This window comes from Lepidochelys kempii, chromosome 1, assembly GCF_965140265.1.
Source record: "Lepidochelys kempii isolate rLepKem1 chromosome 1, rLepKem1.hap2, whole genome shotgun sequence".
Classification (NCBI taxonomy): domain Eukaryota; kingdom Metazoa; phylum Chordata; order Testudines; family Cheloniidae; genus Lepidochelys; species Lepidochelys kempii.
The window spans coordinates 242,941,147-242,962,938 of record NC_133256.1 but is presented as its reverse complement, the minus strand read 5'-3'; the positions used below and the strand labels follow the sequence as shown (position 1 = coordinate 242,962,938).

Genomic DNA, 21,792 nt, shown 5'->3' with positions numbered 1-21,792 from the left:
TATCTAACACTCTCACTTTTAGTGGTGGCAAGTTCTGTTCACTGTTGATTGAAAATGGGCATTTGAAATGCTGTGAGGGGTGGTTATATCAACATGTGGCCACCTTCTTTCTTTTACAAAGTCCATATTTATCTACAAACCACAAAAACAAATGCACCCAGTGTTTGTTTTATCCTTATTAAAAACAACATGTGGGAGCAAAACTACAATAACAAACTGCTGTATGTTTGGCAGGGTTAGAGCAAAAGAATGATGGTTTGGATTCCTGGATTCTGTTCCTGACTGTGCCATTGACTTGTTGCACGAGTGTTATAAAGCTTAAAGAAAGTTTTGAAGATTGTTAGGGTCATCAGATGAAAGATGTGATGACTGCAGATTACTAGTAATACAATTGTTATTCAGGATTCTGGTTCAGTTTCAAGGTTGCAGGGGTACTTATCAACAATATTTTAAAAAGCATGTATTTTTTTAAGGAAAACTGACAGGATTTTTTTTTGGTTTTAAAAAGTGATTCCTGAAATTAAGAGAAATACGTAATATTTTTGGAGGCTTCCTGTTCCTAGAGTGAGTGAGCATTATGGATTTAATTGATATGTGTCAGGTTATCTTGTTATTACGTACTAATGCATACAGCACTGGCTTTAACTGTAATCCCTCAGTGAATGGAACAAAAATGTTGCCTAAGGAATGAAAACTGGTAGATATTAGATATTCATTTTTGCCCTTGGAATTCTGAAACATTTCAGTGCTAACCTCTGGAGCAAGGCTTTAAAGCCTTGTCAAACTTTAGTAAATCCTATGACAATATTGACCTGGAATTACACACTTTCATATCTCAGAATTCAGATGCTGATTTATGTCATATACCAGCGATTATATCAAGAATACACCTCTTTTGGTGACTAATGGCTTGTCTAAATACAAAAGTTATACCACCTTATACTGGTATAGTTAAAGCAGTACAACCCGCTTAGTGTGGACACAGTTATATTGGTATAAAGATGCTTATACCAGTACTACTTTTTCCTGTGTGGGAAGGGGAACAAGCTATGCCAGTATTGCTGGGTTCATAGTAGAGGCTGTACTGGTATAACTATTTCAGTAAAAAATAAATAAAGAAATAAATCACATCCATAGTTAAAATAGTTTTGCTGGTACAAAACCTTTTTGTTGTCCAGGCCTAAGTCACTTTTGATGAAACTGGCAACCTTTTATGGTGCCACTAGCTCTTTTTTATATAAGCCTCAGTTTTGATACCCCCACCCCTAATTCTCAAAAAAAAATAAAATCCTCCTTTGACTAGTGTCCTTATGGGTGCTCTACTGTAGGTGTGTTTGCATCCCTGCATCTCTGACTGGAGAATTTTCGTGACCGTCTCCGTTCAGCCTGTGCATGCGTTGCTCCCCCCCCCCGCCCCGCCCCGCTCTGCCACGAGGCTAACCATCACAGCGATCCCTGATCACTGTGCAGGCAAATCCTCTTCAGTTCCTTCTCAACCACCCCTGGCTAAAGACAGAGATTTAGCTGTCCAATAGCGCGGATCATTAACTTCTTCAGAATTGTTAATTTCAGCTACCTTTTTTGGAGCTTCCTTTTCTTTTTCTTTTTTCTTTTTTTAATCTTTATTATTAAAATAAATCCTACTTTATTTTGGACATAATTTTTCTTCAACGCTCTCCTTCCCCTCCCTCAGGTCTGGGGACCCCTCTGGACAGGGTATGCCTGATGAATTGGGCTTCAAGAAGTGTCTTAGGCCATGTCTACACTACCCGCCGGATTGGCGGGTAGTGATCGATCTATCGGGGATCGATTTATCGCGTCTAGTGTAGACACGATAAATCGATCCCCGATCGCTCTGCCATTGACTCCGGAACTCCACCACAGCGAGAGGCGGAAGCGGAGTCGACAGCGGAGCTGCGGCCGTTGATCCCGCGCCGCGAGGACGCGAAGTAGGTGATTCTAAGTCGATCTAAGCTACGTCGACTTCAGCTACGCTATTCTCATAGCTGAAGTTGCGTATCTTAGATTGTTCCCCCGCCAGTGTAGACCAGGCCTTGGTTGCAAGGAATTTATCCTGGTGACTGATGGACTCAGTGTGTCCACTGCCTGGGGAGAGAACGACATATCATAAAAGTGCGGTTTGTGCCGACAGCTGAAGGTTAGATCCAGAAAGGTTAGAGAACTAAGACGCAAGGCTCTCTTAATAGAGGTGGCTCTTCAACCACCCTCTGAGCTGTGTCAAGATCTGGATGATGGGAAGCCTCACTGCAACCCTCTACTTCTAAGGGAGGTGAGCCCAAGAAGACACCCACAAGCCACTCACGCAAAAAAGGGCCGTGAGAATCCACAGCAAGCCCTGACCTAGCCAAAAATGATCTCTGTCTTGCTCACTGTCATCAGTACTGATGGCACTGAAGCTCTCTAAGTCTGGTACCCAAGGCTTGCACGGTACCACCCCAACAGAGCATGTTGTGGTGCGTAAGGACCCAATGGGCACAGGCAAGGAATCATCAGTACTGACTGGGCATGAAAAATCCACAAAAGCTGGCCTGGGGAAGGCTCCTACGGTACGGACATTGACATCAGTGCCATCTTCGGCATGCCAGGCACCAGCGGACCATACTATCATATCCAGATCACTGACTCCTTCGGTGCAGATATCTTGGCACCAGCAATCACCAACGGTACCTTTAGCACTGCCGGACTTCCAGTACTCAACAGACCTTTTGTGTCAGATGCACTGGATTCGCCTTTATTCAGTACCGGGGCCTCAGTACTGAGTCCACCCAGAGCTCCAGACTCACCGGCAACATCATTCCATATCCCACCTTTTTCATCCACTGAGTCTGATAGTGAGCAAGAAGATGTGTTCTCCCGCCGCTCCTGTCACCACCCTGTGGTGCCCAATTCCAGTATGGACCTCAGCCGTACCATTCCTCTGATCCCCAGCCTCCTTGGTATGGGCAGCCGCTGTACCAACCACTGCCTCTCCCCAATGGCCGTAATAGGATTATTGGCAGGCACCCAGACATCGTGCCTCCCCCGACTCTAGTGTGGTCCATCAAGAGCCAAGGAGACATCCTCCTTCAGCTGCTCCATCGAGGGAATCCTAGCCCCTTGAACAATTAAGAGAAGAACAAGAGGCGGAAGTTGAGGAGGAAGGTATCCCCCATACTAATTTCTCATCGTCATCACCAGACGGGGTGCTTTTAATTGTAGAACAAAAAAAGTTTATTATTTTTTTTTATATAGCGCTTGTATCCAAAGCGCTTTACAATAGTTATCTAACAGTACATACAACATACGGAAAGATCATTAAGTGGTCCACCGAGATCAGCAATTTTCAAGTGGCCTGCAAAAATAAAAGTTTGAGAACCACTGTTTTAAAAGATTCCAGGGCTACTCTTCGATCGCTCAGAATCTAAATGCCTGGGCAGAAGAGAAAAGATAGCTTTCAGCCTTTATTCAGACCCCATTTGTCACATTTCATCCCAGAGATTGTAAGAACCCCAGAGAAAGAAGTCCATGTTCCTCAAATGGAAACCATCGGACTCAACCTCCTTCTTCACAGCCATCCACCTCAAAATGACAGTTTCGATGGGTTAGTCAAGGTGCCTGCAGACCGTCCTCCTCAATGCTATCCAATACTGGAAAACCTCCCTCATCCCTATGGATGCCGTCTCACCCTGTTCCGCAGCACCTGCGAAAGGATAACCTCCGACAAATGGGTTTTGGAGATTATTGGAGATGGGTACTCAATCCACTTCACAGCTCCCCCCTGCCAACACCCGTCCCCGTCTGTCTTCAGGGACCCTTATCACAAGAGCCTGCTACGAGAAGAGATTGACCATCTCCTCAGCGTAGGAGCTGTAGAGTCAGTGCCCATACATCTAAGAGGCAAAGGCTTAGAGTTAGGGTTACCCAAGAAAAAGGGAGGTTGGAGACCCATACTAGACCTCAGAGTGCTCAACAAATTTGTCAAGGCTCAGAAGTTCAGGATGGTCACATTGGCAATAATTATCCCAGCGTTAGAAAAGGGAGACTGGTTCTCGGACCTTGACCTTCAAGATGCTTACTTTCACATTTCAATCATACTGAATCACAGATGATATCTCAGATTCACACTTGGTCAAGACCACTACCAGTACAGAATACTGCTACTCCCCTTCACAGTGTTCTTTTGTGACAAAGTTCTGCTTAAACCACATCCAAAGTTCACCCCAAATTGATTTCCGCATTTCACATGAATCAACTCATTCACTTTCCAACTTTTATCTCAAGCTCTATCAGAATAATAGGGAAGCCATCCTCCATACGCTCGACATAAGGAGAGCCATGGCCTTTTATTTGGACAGGACAAGAGTTTTTAGAAAATTTCCGAGACTCTTCCTCGCTGTTGAAGACAGGTCTAGAGGTACAGCGATTTCAGCACAAAGACTCTCTAAATGGGTCTCAAACTGTATCAAACTTTCTCAGATTTGCAACTTAACACCCCTATCTACAGTCTGCACGCATTCTACGACATCGGTTTCCTCATACAGTGATACCCTTGGAGAATGCAACAGACAGAAATCTGCAGAGCAGCTACCTGGGCATCTGCACATACCTTTTCAGAACACCATGCCATCCTGGGGGACTCTGCCGCAGACACCAGATTCGGCGCCACAGTACACTCATCTATAACAGACTCGACTCAGAAGCCCCAACCTCCAGTGGGGGGATACTTCTTGGGAGTCACATACAGTGGAGCACACATAGGGACACTATTCAAAGAAGAAGAAGTTACTCACCTTGTACAGTAACGATGTGTATCCCTATGTGTGGTCCATGACCTCCCCTCCTCCCCTCTTCTTCGGAGTTCTCATCATGAACTCAGCGGCAGAGAAGAAACTGAGGCGGGTTTACCTGCACACCATTGGTTAGCCTCATAGCAGATGATGGGGAGCCGGGGGAGGCAATGCATGCGTGGGCTGAGTGGATGCTGCTAGCAACATTCTCTGGTCAGCAGCACAGGGATGCAGATACATCTACAGTGGAGCACCCATAGGGAAATTACGCAAAGAACCACCATTGATACTGCACAAGATGAGTAACTTCTTTCTCTGAAATTTTGTGTGTTTGAGGGCTTTTATGAGCCTTCTTGTGTAAACCAACCCTCCCTGGGTATAAGGGTATAGTGTCAAGATGGAAATCTTTACCTGGTTTGCTGAAAAACCTGGTGGGAAACAAATAGACTCTGATCTTTCTGCTCAGAGTTGGCAAAAGTGGCCTGCCAGTTTGTGCATGATGGCCTTTATCCAAGACCAGTGATCTAGATTCCTTGAGCCCATATCATTCTCCAGAGCTCTTACATATTTGTTGTGTTGCTAGCTGTTACTGCTGTGGCATCATGTCAGGCTATGTTGACACTACAGCTTATGTCAGCGTAACTTATGTTGCTCAGGAGGGTGAATAAATCATCCCCCTGAATGACGACATAAGTTACACCAACATAAGTGCCGGTGTGGATACATTTCATTATGGAAATTATCATTATCTCATTATGGAAATGCTACATCAAGGCATCCGGGCCATGAGAAAGAGACCTAATCGTGTATTTCTGAGCGGTTGAATGAGGTGCAGTCCAAGAAATGACGTAGTGTAGTTGTGTTCGATTTTTAGTTAAAGTTCTTCCCTTTCAGCTAGGAAAACTATCAAAACCACTAGAACTGCCAAATGGTAAGCTATCTGAAGAGTATTGGTAAAGCTCTTCCAGAGAAGATGAAATAAAGAGAGCAGCTGGCATGCAGACACTGGCAAAAAGCTCTCTTTGAAACATCAAATGTCTGGAGCTGAGAGAAAAGAGATCATAACTGACTAATAACTACAGATGTTGCTGAGGCTGAAAAGTCACTGAACCATGCAGAGTTCCCTATTCCTTATGCAGGAGGATGCCCATTGAATTGTGGCAGTATAATGCTATCATATTTTCACCTTTTAATCGAGCATGCTTTGCTCAGAAGTTCACTAAGCAGTGTTTCCACTTAGAAGTTCTTCAGATGTGCTGAAAATGGAGTGTCTGAAAAGTTCCCAGAAAATACACAGAAACTTGTGGCTTTGAAATCTAATCTGTCTGCACTTGATTTTAATTATGTATGGCTACTCCAGTAGGTTTTCCAGATTTTTAACTTTTCTCTTATGTTACTATAAATTTAATTCAGCAGTTATACTGCATATAACAAAAACATTTGCCAAATATACTTCAATGTAATTTAAACGATTTACTGATTTAAAAGGGAGTGTGGTAGCATTTCCATTAAACTATGAAGTATTTCTCACCGAAGTGCTGTGTGTCTGTGAAGCAAATCAATATGCATTTGACTCTTTCTGGGTAAGTTTTAAAAAAAATAAAATAATTCAGAGACTTCTGCAGAGGTTTCTATTATCTGTAGTCAGTTTTGTCTCAGTATTTAGTATCTCAGAATCTCCAAAAAAGTGCCTTTGTCTCCTCACTAATGCCACTTCCTTGCCTATATGTTTTATAAATAAAGTTTTATAAATAATTATTTATGGTGCTGGAGGGGGTGAATTCGACATAAGTGAACTTCCTTTCAAACTTCACGTGGAAAGTCTCAGAATACTGTAGTAACTCTCTCAAAAATAGTCATCCTAATTTTCTTACTCATTTGGCAATACAATAGTTTAAAATTTTTAAAAAACACGACTTTAACTATTGGTTGTTTTGTATAAATTTCAGTCGTACAAGATCATAAATTTTGCTCCCAGTCTACTACAAATCATAGTTTCGGATCAAGTTGAATTTCCAGTACGTCAAGCAGGTGAGCTAAATTCTTGTTTCATTTTTTTCCTGTGGTAAAAAGTCAATAAGATATTAAAACAAAGTGGTGAGCTATTGTCATGTCATTAAAATTAACTCTATTTTGGCCTTTAAATTAAAATAGTTCGGTGAAGGAGCCCTAATGACTTGGTGATTCGCTTTCGTGTGTGGTGGTGAAATCTGGTTATGGCACACCAAACCTTCTCCCTTACTTTCCTGTGTTTGTAGTGATCTCTCTTGGATTAGTTTTATTTCCCTGCCTTTATGGGCAAAATTTGGATATATAGGAGGGCATGAGGAGATCAGATTTTTTCTTATGAGGAGAGGTGGAGCCCACACGAAGAGGGTATGTGGAGATCGGGGGATCTTATCTGAATGGGTCTGTCACTGTTTTGAATTCTTAGCTTAGAGAAATAGAAGTCCTTGTTAACATGGACTGAGTCAATGCTGGATACTTACAGACCCTTCCCGCAAAAACAGATCTCAAGAAAGATCCCTTAGATAAGTTATGGGTATAAAGCTAGCTAAATGCATCTTGAAGGGATTCCATATATGCATGTGACACCGGGTGTGTGGTATAGTTAATATTAAGCACGTGTGTAACTCTTTGCAGGATCAGGACCTAAATTTTTTGTTTGTAGAACATGTTGATTAATCCTGTACAATAGGTGGCTAAATGTGAACCTTTAATTAGTATAGCAAATATTCCACTTTTCCAAGAAGAGTTTGATGAGGGTTTTTCACTCACAGTTCTCTTTCTATCATATGAAATAGAATTTTCTATAGAAGGTGGGGGGGTGGTTGAATTTTTGGAAAAAAAAAAAAAAAGTTAAAAAGACCAGTTAATCCCCTGAGTGCACTGGGGCATGCTGATGTATGTTGTTCATCTTGTTGGCCTGTATATTATCATAGATAATCCAACTGTGAATGGCATTGTTAGGACCATGTTGGCACAAAGGGAGGCACTTAATTCAGGATCCATGTGGTCATTTTAATAAAACAGAGTCTTATTTTCATTTGTCAGAACAAAACAAATTTATGTGTGGAGCATATTTCAGTATTTTTTTGTGGAGGAAGGAGGTGGGGAATGGAAAGACAGTACATTTATACCAAATTGCTAAATCAGCAGAATGCTACAGTTGCTGTGAGAGCAAGAATTTATTCAAAATCACAATCCATGTGGAAGCACATGTCCTGGTGTGACCTCAGTGTGTTAAGCTATTGTATTGGTCATTCTGGTCCTGTTTTTGTCTGAATACTCTGGTCTGTCTGAAAAACAAGTTTTTTAATTTCTGACATCCACTTGACCCTTTTAACACGCTTTGCACACAAACTACAGAATTTGGTTAATACTCTTCAATCTGTCAAAATTGAGAAAAATATTCTATTTGAATGTGCCTGATTCATGCTTTAATATGCTTTAAAATCCCAATCAAAAATTAACTAAAAGAAAAAGAGTGAAAGGATTAGTATTCTAAAGGTTTATTAAGAACTTTCTGCTAATGCTATGTCTGAAAGAATAGTTACAGGCATTCTTTAGGAGTAAATGATATTTTCAGCTAAGGATTACCAGATACCACTTTTTCATGACGTTTCATATGAGGCGATAGGGAACATCTCCGCGGAATTACGGAGAATTTTATTGTGAGATAAGGCTTGGGGAAGTTACAGTAGACCTCTTTGCTGGAATAAAAGGTATGCTCCATGCCAGTTCGATACCAGGCATTTCCCCGCAAGTAGAATGTACGGGCCATGCATATAGTTATGCTTTGTTTTAAGTCAGCCCCGCAAAACTCTACTTACTGAGGGTGAGTAGGTTATTCTGAGTGAAATACTGTAATTTCCATTTGTTATAACTATGATAGATGCGTAGCTTTTGTGCCTAGGCTGGTAAATTGTTGTGACAGTTTTGCAAAGCTGGTTGTAATAAAGAATACTGTCCTGTAAAGGCTGGCTGAAATAATCCCATATTCTGTTTAGGACCACACATTTGACCCTGATGTTTCTAGTGATGAAAAGGTTGGGTTTGTTGACTAAGATCTCCCACAACAACTGATGCTAAACTATCTATTTGATCTTATATTTAGTGTGACACTCTTCTTCAGAACTGGAAAAGGTACTAAGAGCTCTGTGTTGCTTGAAAGCTTCTCTCTCTCATCAGTAGATATTGGTCCAATAAAAGATATTGTTTCACGCATCTTGTCTCTCTAATATTTGCTAAAGGATAGACATTCAGTCATTCTTAGCCTTCTGCCCTGTTTTGTTGTTCAGCATCACTTTGTGCCACCTTCAGTTGTAATCCACACTGAATGGTAGGGACTTCGCTACAGAGCTGAATTTAAGCAATCCTCTCCATGCTGCTATGTTAGGATTTTTTCTGTAATTTAGCTGCCATTTACCTGAAGAACATGGTGACACAGTACTGGCCGGATCGGGAACCGCCACCAGGAGAAGCAGTATTTCCATTCAACATTCATGAAAATGATCGCCAGCAAATTCGTGATAACATTGTGGAAGGAATTATTCGGTCTCCTGACTTAGTGAGGTACGTTATACTGTGCAAATGTTGACTAAGAGCCTGACTTTCAGAGGTGCTCAGCCTCCGCAACTCCTTTTATTTGTCTCATTAAATTGGACTGTTTTTAACTTGCAAGTGTCTTCTGCTCACAATAAGAGATTTACTACAAAGCATAGAAAGTTTAAAGTAACTCCTGAAACTTGGTCTAATCACTTTCTGTTTATTTTACTAATTCAGAGGAGATTGGTGCATGGGGCTGTCACAGTAGTTATTTCAGCCTGCCACTGACCCTCAATTCCAGATAAATACCATTCACATCATAGCCTAAAAATGTATTTTTTTGTGTGCAAAGTCCTTTATTCAGCTGCTTTTATTACTTTTATACATGTTGGAAGAACTTATTTCAATTAATGTTTCTGGTACCAATGTTTTACAGACCTTAGGAAAGCTAAGATATACTTCTCTACTTTTGAGGACAGTGGTCTAATTCATAGGTTTATGACTGTTCATTGGCCTAAGTAAAATGAGTTTGATAGTATACATCAGGTTTCCAGCGGACCAGTATCCCTGTTTATAAAAACAAGAACAAACCCTTTTCCTTCACAAATGCTAACAAATGGCTTCCTTGTTGGTAGAAAGGTACTTGTGGGGGAATTCTGTGCCCAAAAATTAAAAATTATGCACACAATATTTTAAAATTCTGCATATTTTGTTTGATTATATTGTGTTATTTTGACACACCAGTTTCATTTATTTTGGTACTTTATTTCAAAATACCTGTCAGCAAGTATGTCTAACAATACAGACAACAAAAAAGATTCAGGAAATGTTTTTTGACAAATAGATTCCTTACTAGCCATATTAATACAGAAGTTTGAGTAATAATTCATTTATACTACAATACAGAAAATTACTTCCTGCACCCCTGAGAAGCAGTGCAAAGGCTTGGGAGAGTCAGGGGTAATGGGGAGCTGAGGGAGAGGGAAGTAATTGCTGGGAGCCTGGGAGAGAACCTGGAGGCTTTGTTGAGTGTGGGTGGGAGATGGGTTTTTTCGGGGTGGGGGTGGGATTTTTAGGGAGTTGGGGAGCCTCCCCAATGCAGAGTTGGCTGACCCCTAGCATCTCCCATTCATTCAGGCACATCTGTCCCCGTCTTTCCTTGCACTCCCCTTCCCCTGTCCCCATGTGTCCCTGCACTCCACTCCCATTCAGCCTTTCGCTCTTTACTATCACCCCACTAGCTCCTGTGCCGCTGCCCCACTCTTCCCCTTCCTACTAGCCCTTCTGAACCCCACTCTGACTCCCCCAGCAGCCATGTGTGCCCCGCTCTATCCGTCCCCCCATATACTGTCCCCACCTCAGCTGGCCCCACAAGCATGTCACTGTAAGGAAAAGCAGCCTTTGCTCCTTCCCTCTCTTTGGCTGGCTGCTCCAGCTGGTGAGCCAGCTGCCCTCTCTTCTGATGCCACAGCAGCCCAGGTGGGCGAAAGGTGTAACTGCAGTACCTCTCCAGCAGAATGTATTATTCTGCAGAGGAAAAAAAATCTCCAGGGGATGTGAATTCTGCATGTGCGCAGTGGCACAGAATTCACCTAGGAGTAAGAAAGGTAAGGATTGAATGGCCGCAATGACTGAATAGTATCGCACACACTTCAGTTCTCATGCCTGAATTGTGAGACTCTCACATTTGAACCCTTTTTTTCACTCACGTTTATATCTGAAATCTCACTGAATGGAGCTCAGGACTGGGAGCAGGAGCCCATGTATTTCAGTAACAAAACCACTGAAATATGGCCTGGTCATCCCTCCATCATGCGAGCAGGGCAAGGTCTCCACCATTACAACACCCAGCTCTGGTTATTTCCTCCATGTTGGTGGAGTGTGCCCTGCCTCCATCCACTGCCTGCGGAGCCTGGCCAGAACCTTATGGGCTCTCCGCTCCCAAACAATCAACCAGTGGGGAGGCAGTAACTGGAACTGTGTGGGATGGGGTGGAGTCAGATCCTGTGTTGATGGGGCAGCAGAGCATAGCATAGTGGAGTGGTACGAAGCAGCAGCTTCACTAAAAGACTGCACCCATGAGAAACTCAATCTTTAAAAAGAACTTTTTCTGGAGCTGTGACTCCCTCTGTGTTTCTGTAATGTTGGTATTAGTATTCAGAAAATCCCATGCGTTACAACTTTTCCAACTTGAGATCTCTGGTGCTGGTGACTAGAATTTCTATTAAAAGCAGTGGTCTCTCCAGGCTGAGGTTGTAGCACAGTGTAGGTGTGCTTGCACTGCTATTACCTGTACTGTTACTGTTTAATGGATAAATAGAGTCCTACAGTCTCCCCAGGCATTGTTCCAGAACCACAGTCAGCACTAAGTTTGGCTATGTCTACCCTACGCGGCTTTTAGCGACATGGCTGTGCCGGCACAGCCATGCTGCTAAAAGGCGCGCAGAGTAGCCTCTGTTTGTCGGCAGGAGAGCGCTTTTCCTCGACAAAACTTTTGTCGTTTCGGGTGTATGTGTGGGGGTTTTTTTTAATGCCTCTCGGTGACAAAAGTTTTGTCGTTCGCTTGCGAGTGTAGACAAAGCCTTAATCTGAAAAGCACAAAAAAGTAGAGCAATGCTGTGGAGGTTGTCACCTTCTGCTTGCCAGAGCAATGGTAGGAGGGTGCAGATACAGAAAGATGGCAGTGTGAAGCACAAACTGCAAAAGGATGAGAGGGAGGCAAAGCTGAAATGATTAAAAGATTGAGAGCCCCTTGCTGAATAATGACATCCCTTCTCTGAGTGTCTGTATGGAAAATTGCAAAGAGAATTTTTTACAGTAGAAAATTAGGTAAAGAGAAGATATTTTTGCAGACTTTTTTCATCCCTTGGCAGAGTCAAGAGCACTGATTCCTGGATGATCCAAGGGAAATCATAATTTGGTGAGGAAACTTCAGGCTGGATCACACACAAGACAGTTTCATGTTATAAAAATTTGCAAGCTTACATTTTTTTGTTGTTGCTGCTTTTAATTTCATGGGCACTTAAAAAAACCCCTACAGATTAATTTTCAAAGGGTAGTGCTAGTAGGTTTCATAAAGAAATTGTATGTAACACTTGGTAGGTGTGGAGAGATAAGAGGATGGGAGAAAAAAGCAGCTAAAAAAGCCTGAAGGATGAAAAGTGAGTTCCCTTAACATTAACTTCAAGTCTTTTTTGTTCTTCCTTTCTCATCTCCTGGCCCTCCGCCCCTCAAACTCTTCCTGTGTTCTCAAAGTATGTATAATCCAGTACATTGTATCCATTAAATAATGAGATTCAAGATCAGGCCTTTAATATAAACTGTTGGCTGTTAACATATTTATCTTCTTATAACATGTTGCTTTTTCTTCCTTTTTTAGGGCCCAGTTGACAATGTGCCTCCGTGCTATCATTAAGCATGACTTTCCTGGCCATTGGACAGCAGTTGTAGACAAGATAGGCTATTACTTGCAGTCTCAGAACAGTGGGAGCTGGCTTGGTAGCCTGCTATGTTTGTATCAGCTGGTGAAAACTTATGAGTAAGTGGATTTCCATCAGTAGAATAGAAATCAGGGTTGTTATCTCAGCTGATTTCTTTACTTGGAAAGAAAGACAGAAGAGTATTGACAATTCTGAGGGGAATTCAGATGAAGGATGGGAATTTCTGATGCCCATATGCTTGCTTTCTTTTATGTAAATGACAACTATTCATCATGTCTATATTGACAGCAATTTGAGAGCAGAAAATACAGCAGCAGTCAGAGTTTTAGGGTATGTCTGTGCTGCAGAGAAAAACCCATGGTGCAGAATCTCAGCCTGGGTCAGTTGGCTCAGGCTGCAGGGCTAAAAATAGCAGTGTAGATGTTCCTGCTCAGGCTGGACACCAGGTCCTGAAACCCAGTGGGGAAGTGAGGGGGTCTCAGAGCTCAGGCTCAAGCCTTCCCGAAAATGTCTACACTGCTATTTTTAGCCCTCTGAGCCTGAGTTAGTTATCCCAGGCTCTAAGACCTGGCACTGCGGGTTTTTCCTTGCAGTGTAGACATACCCTTGGTGGGGTTTTTTTTTGTTTTTTTCCAATCTAACTTTTTTCTGTTTTTTTCCCCTTGAGTTTCTTCCTTGGGTATTTTACTTGAGTAGAACTATTTGTGAATAACCATCCTAAATGTATGTAACAACTTTGTTCTAAGGCTCCCAAAATGTTTTATGCACCACACACAAGAATCATGATCTTTAGGTTCTGGTAGTGCCCAAAATGTGCTATGCACTGACCAAACACAGGAAAACATAGTCTCTACCCCAAAGTGTGTCTGACCTTATCAGACAAGCAACATAATAGAGTATGGGAGAGGATTTCTCTCAAATACATACATTTTACAATGTAACTAAATGTCAACTCTCTTTATTGTTGTGTCACTGAAAGTGCAGCCTACTTGGGTCAGAAATTATAGCCAGATAGCTAATCCACACACGACAGCGAGGTGGGGGGGAGAAGGAAACTCTGAGTCACTACCACAATCTGTATACTAACATGAAATGCCCTGGGTCAGCCAGAACTTACCTGACACACTGGTTTGCAAAGTATAATAAATACATCTTTGAACCTGTTTCATGAGGCAGGACCTGAAACACCTCCTTTTTTTTTTTTTTAAACTGGATTAACTCATTTATTTGTAGGACTTGTCTTCCTTTTGACTGAGTTTATGGAAGTGTGGAGTGGGGAGAGGAAGAGGAAGTATGAAGAGAGAATCTGGGAGTAATATTGATACACACAATACCTAGTGCCTAACAATCCATCAGTGTGTAGGTCTATGCCAAGATAAAATCTTGGAATATTTTATCCCTGCTTCTTAGGTAGGGATGTCTGTGGTCGACCCATGCTCAGAATATTTTATCCCTGCGTCTTAGGTAGGGATGTCTGTGGTCGACCCATGCTCTTTCATGTAGAGGAGCCTCTTGCAGTGAAGTCATCACCTTTGTCCAAACTGGCCTGTACCTTTCTTGTTTCTAAAAGAGCTAGATTGTGTAAAATGGGAGCATGTGGGGAGGCAGGAGGAGGGGGGGAGGGGCAAAGTAGCTTTGGATTGTAAGGTTGCTCAACTAATCTGTCCTCCACAAGGCTTAATGAGCAGTAATAGCCTTGCTCAGTATGGAATCCACGTGGATTTAGAAAGTATTGAAATGTAAAGTTAAGTCTAAAACTGAAGCTACACTCTGTTTTCCTTGACATCCAACTTTTCTAACTGTATTCAGGGCCCTGGCTGTGTAAACCACACAGATAGCAGTTTGCACAGATGCACCGTGACACTTAGAATTTCTCAAGAGTTGCTGCTTCTTTACAGGGCTTTCTGGCCACTGCCAAGAACTGAGAGACTGATTAATTCTTGGCCACTGCCAAAATGTGGAAGTCCACATTGAAGGCTAAAGTACTTTTTCTTTGTGAAGGAGTAGAGCCATCTGATGGCCCTTAGTTATTGTAATGCCGTTTGTAGACATTTGGAGAAACAGCTATAATTTACTGGATAACAGGATACAACTTATTTTCTAGGTGTGCTTCAAAAGAAAATGCTGGATTGTGAATATGGTATCTGCTTTGTTGTATTGTTATCCAATACTATGTATACCCTGGGCCTGATTTTCAGAGGTGCCAAACACTCTCTACTTCCTCTGACATCAGCTGGAGCCACAAGCATGTGGCATCACTGCAAATTAGTCCCATTCGTTATAAAATTCTTTGACCAGTTATTTATATTTATAAAAACACAAACATATGAATGTTAAAAAGAACCCAAAAGCATAGCCAACCAAAAGAGCTTTCACTATCTGTTGAAGGCTGTTCACTTATTTACTGAACACCAGCAGTGAGCTCAGTACTACAGGAACGTATAAAAAGTCATAGTCCCTGCTCCAAGAAGCTTACAGTCTATTCGCAAGGAAAATATTATGTATTATTTGCATTACTGTAGCACCTAGAAACCCTAGTCATAACCCAGGACTCCATTATGCTAGTTGCTGTACAAACACAGAACACAGAGGTGGTCCCTGCCCCAAGGAGCTTACAGTCTAAGTAAGATTAATGCCACTATGGGCAGGACTAATGTTTACTTAACCTTTGTTTTGACATTTTTCCGTCTGTTGGTAGAAGGGTAGCATGCATTGTGTAGGCTGTCAGATGAAGGCTGGAGGAGGAGAGAAATGAATAAACACTACACTCATGAATGTCAGGGGGTTTTTTTGTGTTGTTTTTTTTTTCTAAAGAAGGTAGAATAATTTGATTGTGGGGAAGGAGTAGGCATTAGATCTGGGAACACTCAGACCTGAGACATCTATGTTTGTCCTCTTTTGCAGGTACAAGAAAGCAGAGGAGCGAGATCCGCTCATAGCAGCAATGCAAATATTCCTGCCTCGGATTCAGCAGCAGATGATCCAGCTTCTTCCTGATAACTCCCATTACTCTGTACTTCTTCAGAAACAGATCTTAAAAATCTTCTATGCACTTGTGCAGGTAGGTTTCTGTGCACCGAGAGCAATGTAAAATTGTAGATTGCTGGGGACAACAGCCCACTTACGCGCACAAAGCCAGCGTCATAAGATACTGCTGATTCTGTACATGTATATAATTAACCAGCTAGCAATTCAGAACAACAAAATGTGTTGCACTTACCTCAAAATGCTATTCCACCACACTCATAGGGTTCCAAAAAGCCTTAGCACATACAGTCTTTGCAATATGCCCTAAAAGTTAATAGATTGAAGCCATTGTGGACTAAGAAGAAGGAGCAAGTCACAGGGCTTGTCTAGACAAACAGTTAGTGCACAGCAAACTGGGGTGTAAATCTACCTTGCACGAGCCTACCACATGCTAACTGGCTATGTGGACCCTGCTGCCGTGTTCTAAATTCTTTTTCGAGATGTGTTGCACATGTCCATTCTACTGGTGGTGTCTGTGTGCCCAGAATATGGGCATCGGAAACTTTTCCCTCAGCAGTACCTGTCCGGGTGGCTTGAGCGTCCTCTGCTGTTGCACGACATCATGCAGTTATAAAGGGCAGAGCCACCCTCTTCCCCACTCAGTTCTTCTTACTACCCATGACAGTCATTGGAACTGCTCCGGCAACATTTGTCAGCCTTTGTGTAGATAGTCTTATGTTTAGTTGTAAATAGTTTTGGAATTTTTAATAGTTTTAAAAAAAATTCTGTTGCTGTTTCCCGTTTGGAGTGCTGTGGCCGGTGCTGGAGTATGCCCCCGGCACCAGACTTCAAGGCCTGTGCTTCCTGCACAAAATCCTTGCCGTGAGTGATCTGCACGACTCACGTTTTAGATGCCTGGGCAAGACTCACTTAAAAAGACCAGAGCCAATTTTTTGGGGACTTTAAGCCTAGGACAAAGGAGGACAGGGAAGCTAGGCTGAAGTTCCTGCTAGTGGAAGAGGCACTGAGATCACCGTCGTAGCTATCCCAGTCTGAGTTGATAACGAGTGCTGCAGCTTCAGTCAGAAGTGTGCCTTCATGACTGTCCAAATCCCGGTGCTGGTCTCCTTCTCTGGTGCTCAGGCAGAGATATAAACCTTCCAAAGGGGCTTCAAATCGAGGAAGATCTCTACCCTCCAATCCAGCTAAGGAGGAACAAAAGAAGTCGAGTAGAGTGCATTCCAGTTAAAAGTACTCCTCCTCCAAGTATGTGGCAATAATGGCACTGTTGACTCCGGTGCCAGTACAGGCTCCGAGTCGAATCACAAACGGTACCCTTGACTTCAGTGGCATTGCATCGGTCAGAGATGATCTTGGTACTGGCTATGCCAGAGGGGTTTGCCGCAGCAAAACACCTAAGTCTATCTGTACTGGTGTCTCCAGTGATACAGGAAATAGCTGTCCCAGTGCCATAAGATTCCCAGAACTGACTCCTGTCGTGCAGCTTTCAGTACCGCACCACTCTTCAATTTACAAATCAGCCTACCTGTCGGTACTGTCGACGGGGAAGCTGGCAATGACGGCATTTCTTCAGCAGTCAGGATCTCTGCACCGTTCCCCCATACCGATGGACAGCCCTTCCATGGTTGGTTTGATGGAGAATTCTCTTCTTCAGACTCTGAAGCAGAATTATACGTCTCTCAGCCTTGGGGCAAGACTTGCCGTTCCACTCCTAGACCCTACCACCACCCAAGATACCTTTGGGATCCTGCCTCAGGGCTTGCTCCGGTAATGTGGCCAGGAGGCCCATGGGGCCCAGTCCCTTATCAGCTGCCTTCTTGGAACCCTTGGGGGTCTCCTCTAGCCTTCAGGTCATCCCCACACCCTTCCTATCTTGATCCAAGTGAGGCGACTCATTGCACTGTGTTGAACCTGCTCATGTGTCCAGTACTGGGCCTGATACTGAGCAGCCAGCAGAAGAGATTCAGCTGAATCCTGAGTTGACTTCATCCTCTCCAAATGAGGAATTTCCTCTGGGACAACATCATCCCCTCCTGAAGGTGTATCAGGAGTTACTATAGATGGTGGCTTCGGACCTGGACATTCAGGTCAAGGAGTTCAGGGAGCCCCTCATTGCCTCATTTTATCTATAATAAGTTTATCTCAAGTGGTTTTGCCAATCAATTAGGCTATTTTGGAGCCTAAAAAGTCACTGCGGCAGACCCTCATCTTCGTTGCCTCCCACATGAAAGCATGTGGAGCGCAAATATTATGTGTCCTCCTAGGGATTTGATTGCCTGTACTCCCATACTTCTCTAGGGTTGCTAGTAGTTGCAGCCACTAATCCAGAATGCCAGGGTCCTCAAGTTGCCACCCCTGAATTCAAAGATGTAAAGAAGCTGGATTTATGTGGTAGAAAATGATATATGACTGGGGGGGGGAAGGGGGTTGCAGCTTAGAATTGCCAACCAACAGGCTCTGGTGGGATGTTTTAATTGTAGCTTGTGCGGTTCTGTGGCTAAATGTAAGGACCCGCTGCCTGAGAATGCTAGGCAGCAGTTCTCCTCATCATGTCTGAGGGCAGGTCAGTGGCGAGGACTTTGCTTCCGGGCAGGTTAGGTTCTGCAGACTTGGCTGCTAGGTTCATGGAATCTGCAGTTTCTGTGAGAAGGTGCTGTTGGCTGTGGTCTTCCAGTTTACCCCATGAAGTCCAGCAAACTGTCCTGGATTTTCCCTTCAAAGGTCCTTTGCTGTTCTTGGAGCAAACAGATAGCAAGTTTCATGACTCAAGGGCAACTTTGAAATCTTGTGTTTTGTATACACCTGCCCCAGCAAGAAAGCTCTATCAGCCTCAGCAGTCATGCTGGTGTACAGCTCTGGCTCCTCGTAAGGACCTGTTGAAGAAGAAGAGCAGGGTTTTTAGGCTTAGTCCTGCCTCTCAGCTTCTGCATCAACCCCTAGCCCTTCTAGACACCCAGAGAGTGTTAAGTAGACATGCTGGTGGCTCAGTCGAGATCATCATGCTGGTCTCCGTGATTCCAGATCCTGTTTTACCTAGTTTTGCAAATTTTCTGCTACTTCCTCAGTGCTTGGTTCTAAATTACTTCAGACCAGTTGGTCTTGAGCACTGTGGAAGTGGGATATACCTTCCAATTTGTTTTCACCCCTCCCTCCCTTTTCAGGGACCTCTCTCACAAGCATCTCATCCTGCAGGAAGTTCAAGCTCCCCTTCAGATGTGTGCCACAGAAGAGGTTCCACAAAGTCTCAGAGGGACGGACGGTGTTTATTCCTGTTATTTCTTAATCCCAAAAGCAGAGGGGGGGTGTGTTTGTCTCAGACCGATCTTGGACTTGTCTTCTTAACAAGTATTTAAAAAAAATAATTTTGCATGGTCACCCTAGCTTCAGTTATCCCCTCCCTGGAGATATAGGGACCGGTATGCCGCCCTCAAGCTGAAAGATGCCTACTTCCATATGGTGATCGATCACGCTTACAGAAAATATCTCAGATTTCTGGTAAATCAGAATCATTGCCAGTTCACTGTACAATTGTTTGGTCTATCAGCAGCTCCCTGACCTGAAGAACTCTGTGTAAACTCTCAAAAAGCTTTTCTCTCTCACCAACAGAATATGGTCCAATAAAAGATATTGCCACACCCACCTTAGCAGCTCCCAGTGTTTTTACAGAGGTGTTGGCAGGTGTGGCTGCATTCCTCAGAAGATCAGGAATGTGAGATTATCCCTGCTTGAATGATTGGCTGGTGAGAGGCTGATCCAGGATTCAGATGATGTTCGGTGTATCTCTAATCCAGTCAATTTTCGGTGCACTGGGTCTGTTAGTCAATGCAGAGAAATCTCTCTTCTTCCCAGTCCAGAGGATATAGTTTATAAAGGACAGTGCTGGACTCATCTTAAGCCAGAGCTTTCCTTTCCAGACTGTATGTTTCAGACAACTTGGGCCATTGTTATGGAGCTCAAGTCTCACTCAGTCATAACAGTACAAAACTTTTTGAGGCTCCTGGGGCATATGGCCTTGTGCACATATGTGGTCCAATACGGCAGACTGGGCCTAAGAATTCTTTGGTGTTGGCTGGAGTCAGTTTACTCACTGAAACTATTTTCCTTTAAATTCAGTAGCAAGGGTGCCCTCTCAGGTTCTTGCCTCCCTAGATTGGTGGACAAGTCTGGACAATGTATGCAGTGTTGTCCTCTTACTCACGCTCAACTGACCCTCATGTTAGTGACAGATGCATTTGCATCTGCTGGGGGACCCATCTTGGTGCTCAGGGACTATGGTCTTCAGGAGACCTGTCTTTACATAGCTTTCAGTTCTCTGACATTTATATCAGGCTAGCATGTTAGGTTTTAGTTCCGCAGGTCAAGGGGAAGGGTCTATTAGTTCTCCCAGACAACACAGCTTCAATGTTTTACCTCAATAGGCAGGGAGAATCCTATTCTTTCTCGCTCTGCCAAGAGGCAGCTTCACTTTGGGAGTTCTGCATTGTCAACTTGGTAGACCTCAAAGCATCGTACCTTCTGGGGTGCAGAACAATCTTGCAGAGCACCTCAGCATATCATTTACTACTCACCATGATTGGATCTTCACCTGGATTTGCTGAGACATATCTTCAGGTGGTGGGGATCTCCCCAAATGGACCAGTTTGCCACGAGAGCTAAGAGAAAATGTCAGCAATTCTGTTCCCTGCAAAGTCACAGCCAGGGTTTCCTGACAGATATGTTCTTGCTTCCTTGGTTAAGCAGGTTACTCTGTTCTTTCCTGCCAGTACTGGTTATTCACACGGTATTGCTGAAGATAAGGCGGGACCAGGCCGGAGTCATACTCATAGCCCCAGCGTGGGCCTGCCAACACCGATTCTCTGCTCTCTTGGATCTGTCAGTGAAGCCTCTGATTTCCGTTGGACTTGGAACTAATTTCCCAAGACCATGGTGGACTGCTCCACCTGAATCTACAAGCTCTTCATTTAACCCCATGGATGCTCCATGGTTAGATGATAGAGAAGAGTCTTGTTCAGAAAAGGTGCAGGATGCCCAGCTAAACAGTTAAAAGCTATCTACTGGGGCTACTTAACTTTCTAAGTGGAAATGTTTTTCCATTTTAGGATTTCATCTTCCTGTTCCTCCATCCAGCATGTTCTAGAATACCTATTGTATCTGAAATACCAATGGCTGGCTGTTAGTTTGATCAAGGCACACCTAGCAGCTATTTCTGTGTTCCAACCTAAGATGGATAATGGTCTGGGTTGGTTTTTTTTCTGACATCAGTGAGGTTTCTGAAAGGCCTCGACAAGTTGTACCTTAGGTGCACAGTCCTGTTTCTCCCATGGGACCTGAACTTAATGTTATCAAGGTTTATGCGTCCTCTGTTTGAGCCTTTGGCTGCTTGCTGTCTACTACATCTATGAATGAAGATGGCATTTTTGGTAGCCATCACCTGTGCAAGAAGGGTAGGAGAGCTGTGTGTGCGCTAATGTCTGGGCCTCCCTGTACAATCTTCTTTAAGGACAGGGTTTACTATCAGAGATTTGTCCCAAAGATGGTGTCCATGTTCCATGTCAGCCAGCCAGTTTTCTTAGCTTTCTTCCCAAAACCACACTGGCAGAGGAACATTTTCACACTCTAGACATACAAAGAGTGCTGACGTTCTACCTGGATAGATCTATCCTCTCAACTGATCATGGCGATAATGGACAAAATGAAAGGTCAACCAATCTCTACTCAAATAATTTCTTCTAGGATAGCCTTATGTAACAACATGCGCTAAGATCTGGCTAATATCACCCCGCCAAATAGGATCACAGCTCATTTGACAAGATTGCAAGTGGCCTTGGCAGTTTTTCTGGCAAATGTTCTCATTTTGGACATTGGTAGAGCAGCAACCAACCTGGTCCTCGTTTCACATGTTTGCTTCCCATTATGCCATCAAGCAGGCCTTAAGAGATGATGCTAGAGTTGGATGGGCTGTCCTCCAGTATTTATTAAGATAAACTGTGCTTCCCCCCTCCTCTTTCATGGCTTGTGAGTCACCAAAA

General features: G+C 43.4%; 1 protein-coding gene across 3 annotated transcripts in view; it reads left to right on the top strand.

Moving 5' to 3' along the window:
• IPO8 (importin 8) overlaps window positions 1-21,792 on the top strand; it is a 68,637-nt gene that overhangs the window by 2,057 nt on the left and 44,788 nt on the right. Inside the window, exons 1-5 of one of the 3 annotated variants that reach the window (XM_073321284.1) lie at window positions 6,422-6,818; window positions 8,798-8,933; window positions 9,206-9,362; window positions 12,715-12,873; window positions 15,680-15,836. In XM_073321284.1, coding sequence (XP_073177385.1) covers window positions 8,873-8,933; window positions 9,206-9,362; window positions 12,715-12,873; window positions 15,680-15,836 — 534 coding nt within the window. In that variant the 5' untranslated portion in view covers window positions 6,422-6,818; window positions 8,798-8,872. Of the gene's footprint in view, window positions 1-6,421; window positions 6,819-8,797; window positions 8,934-9,205; window positions 9,363-12,714; window positions 12,874-15,679; window positions 15,837-21,792 lie in introns of those variants that run through there. The other 2 variants (XM_073321276.1, XM_073321291.1) reach the window with 2 other exon arrangements.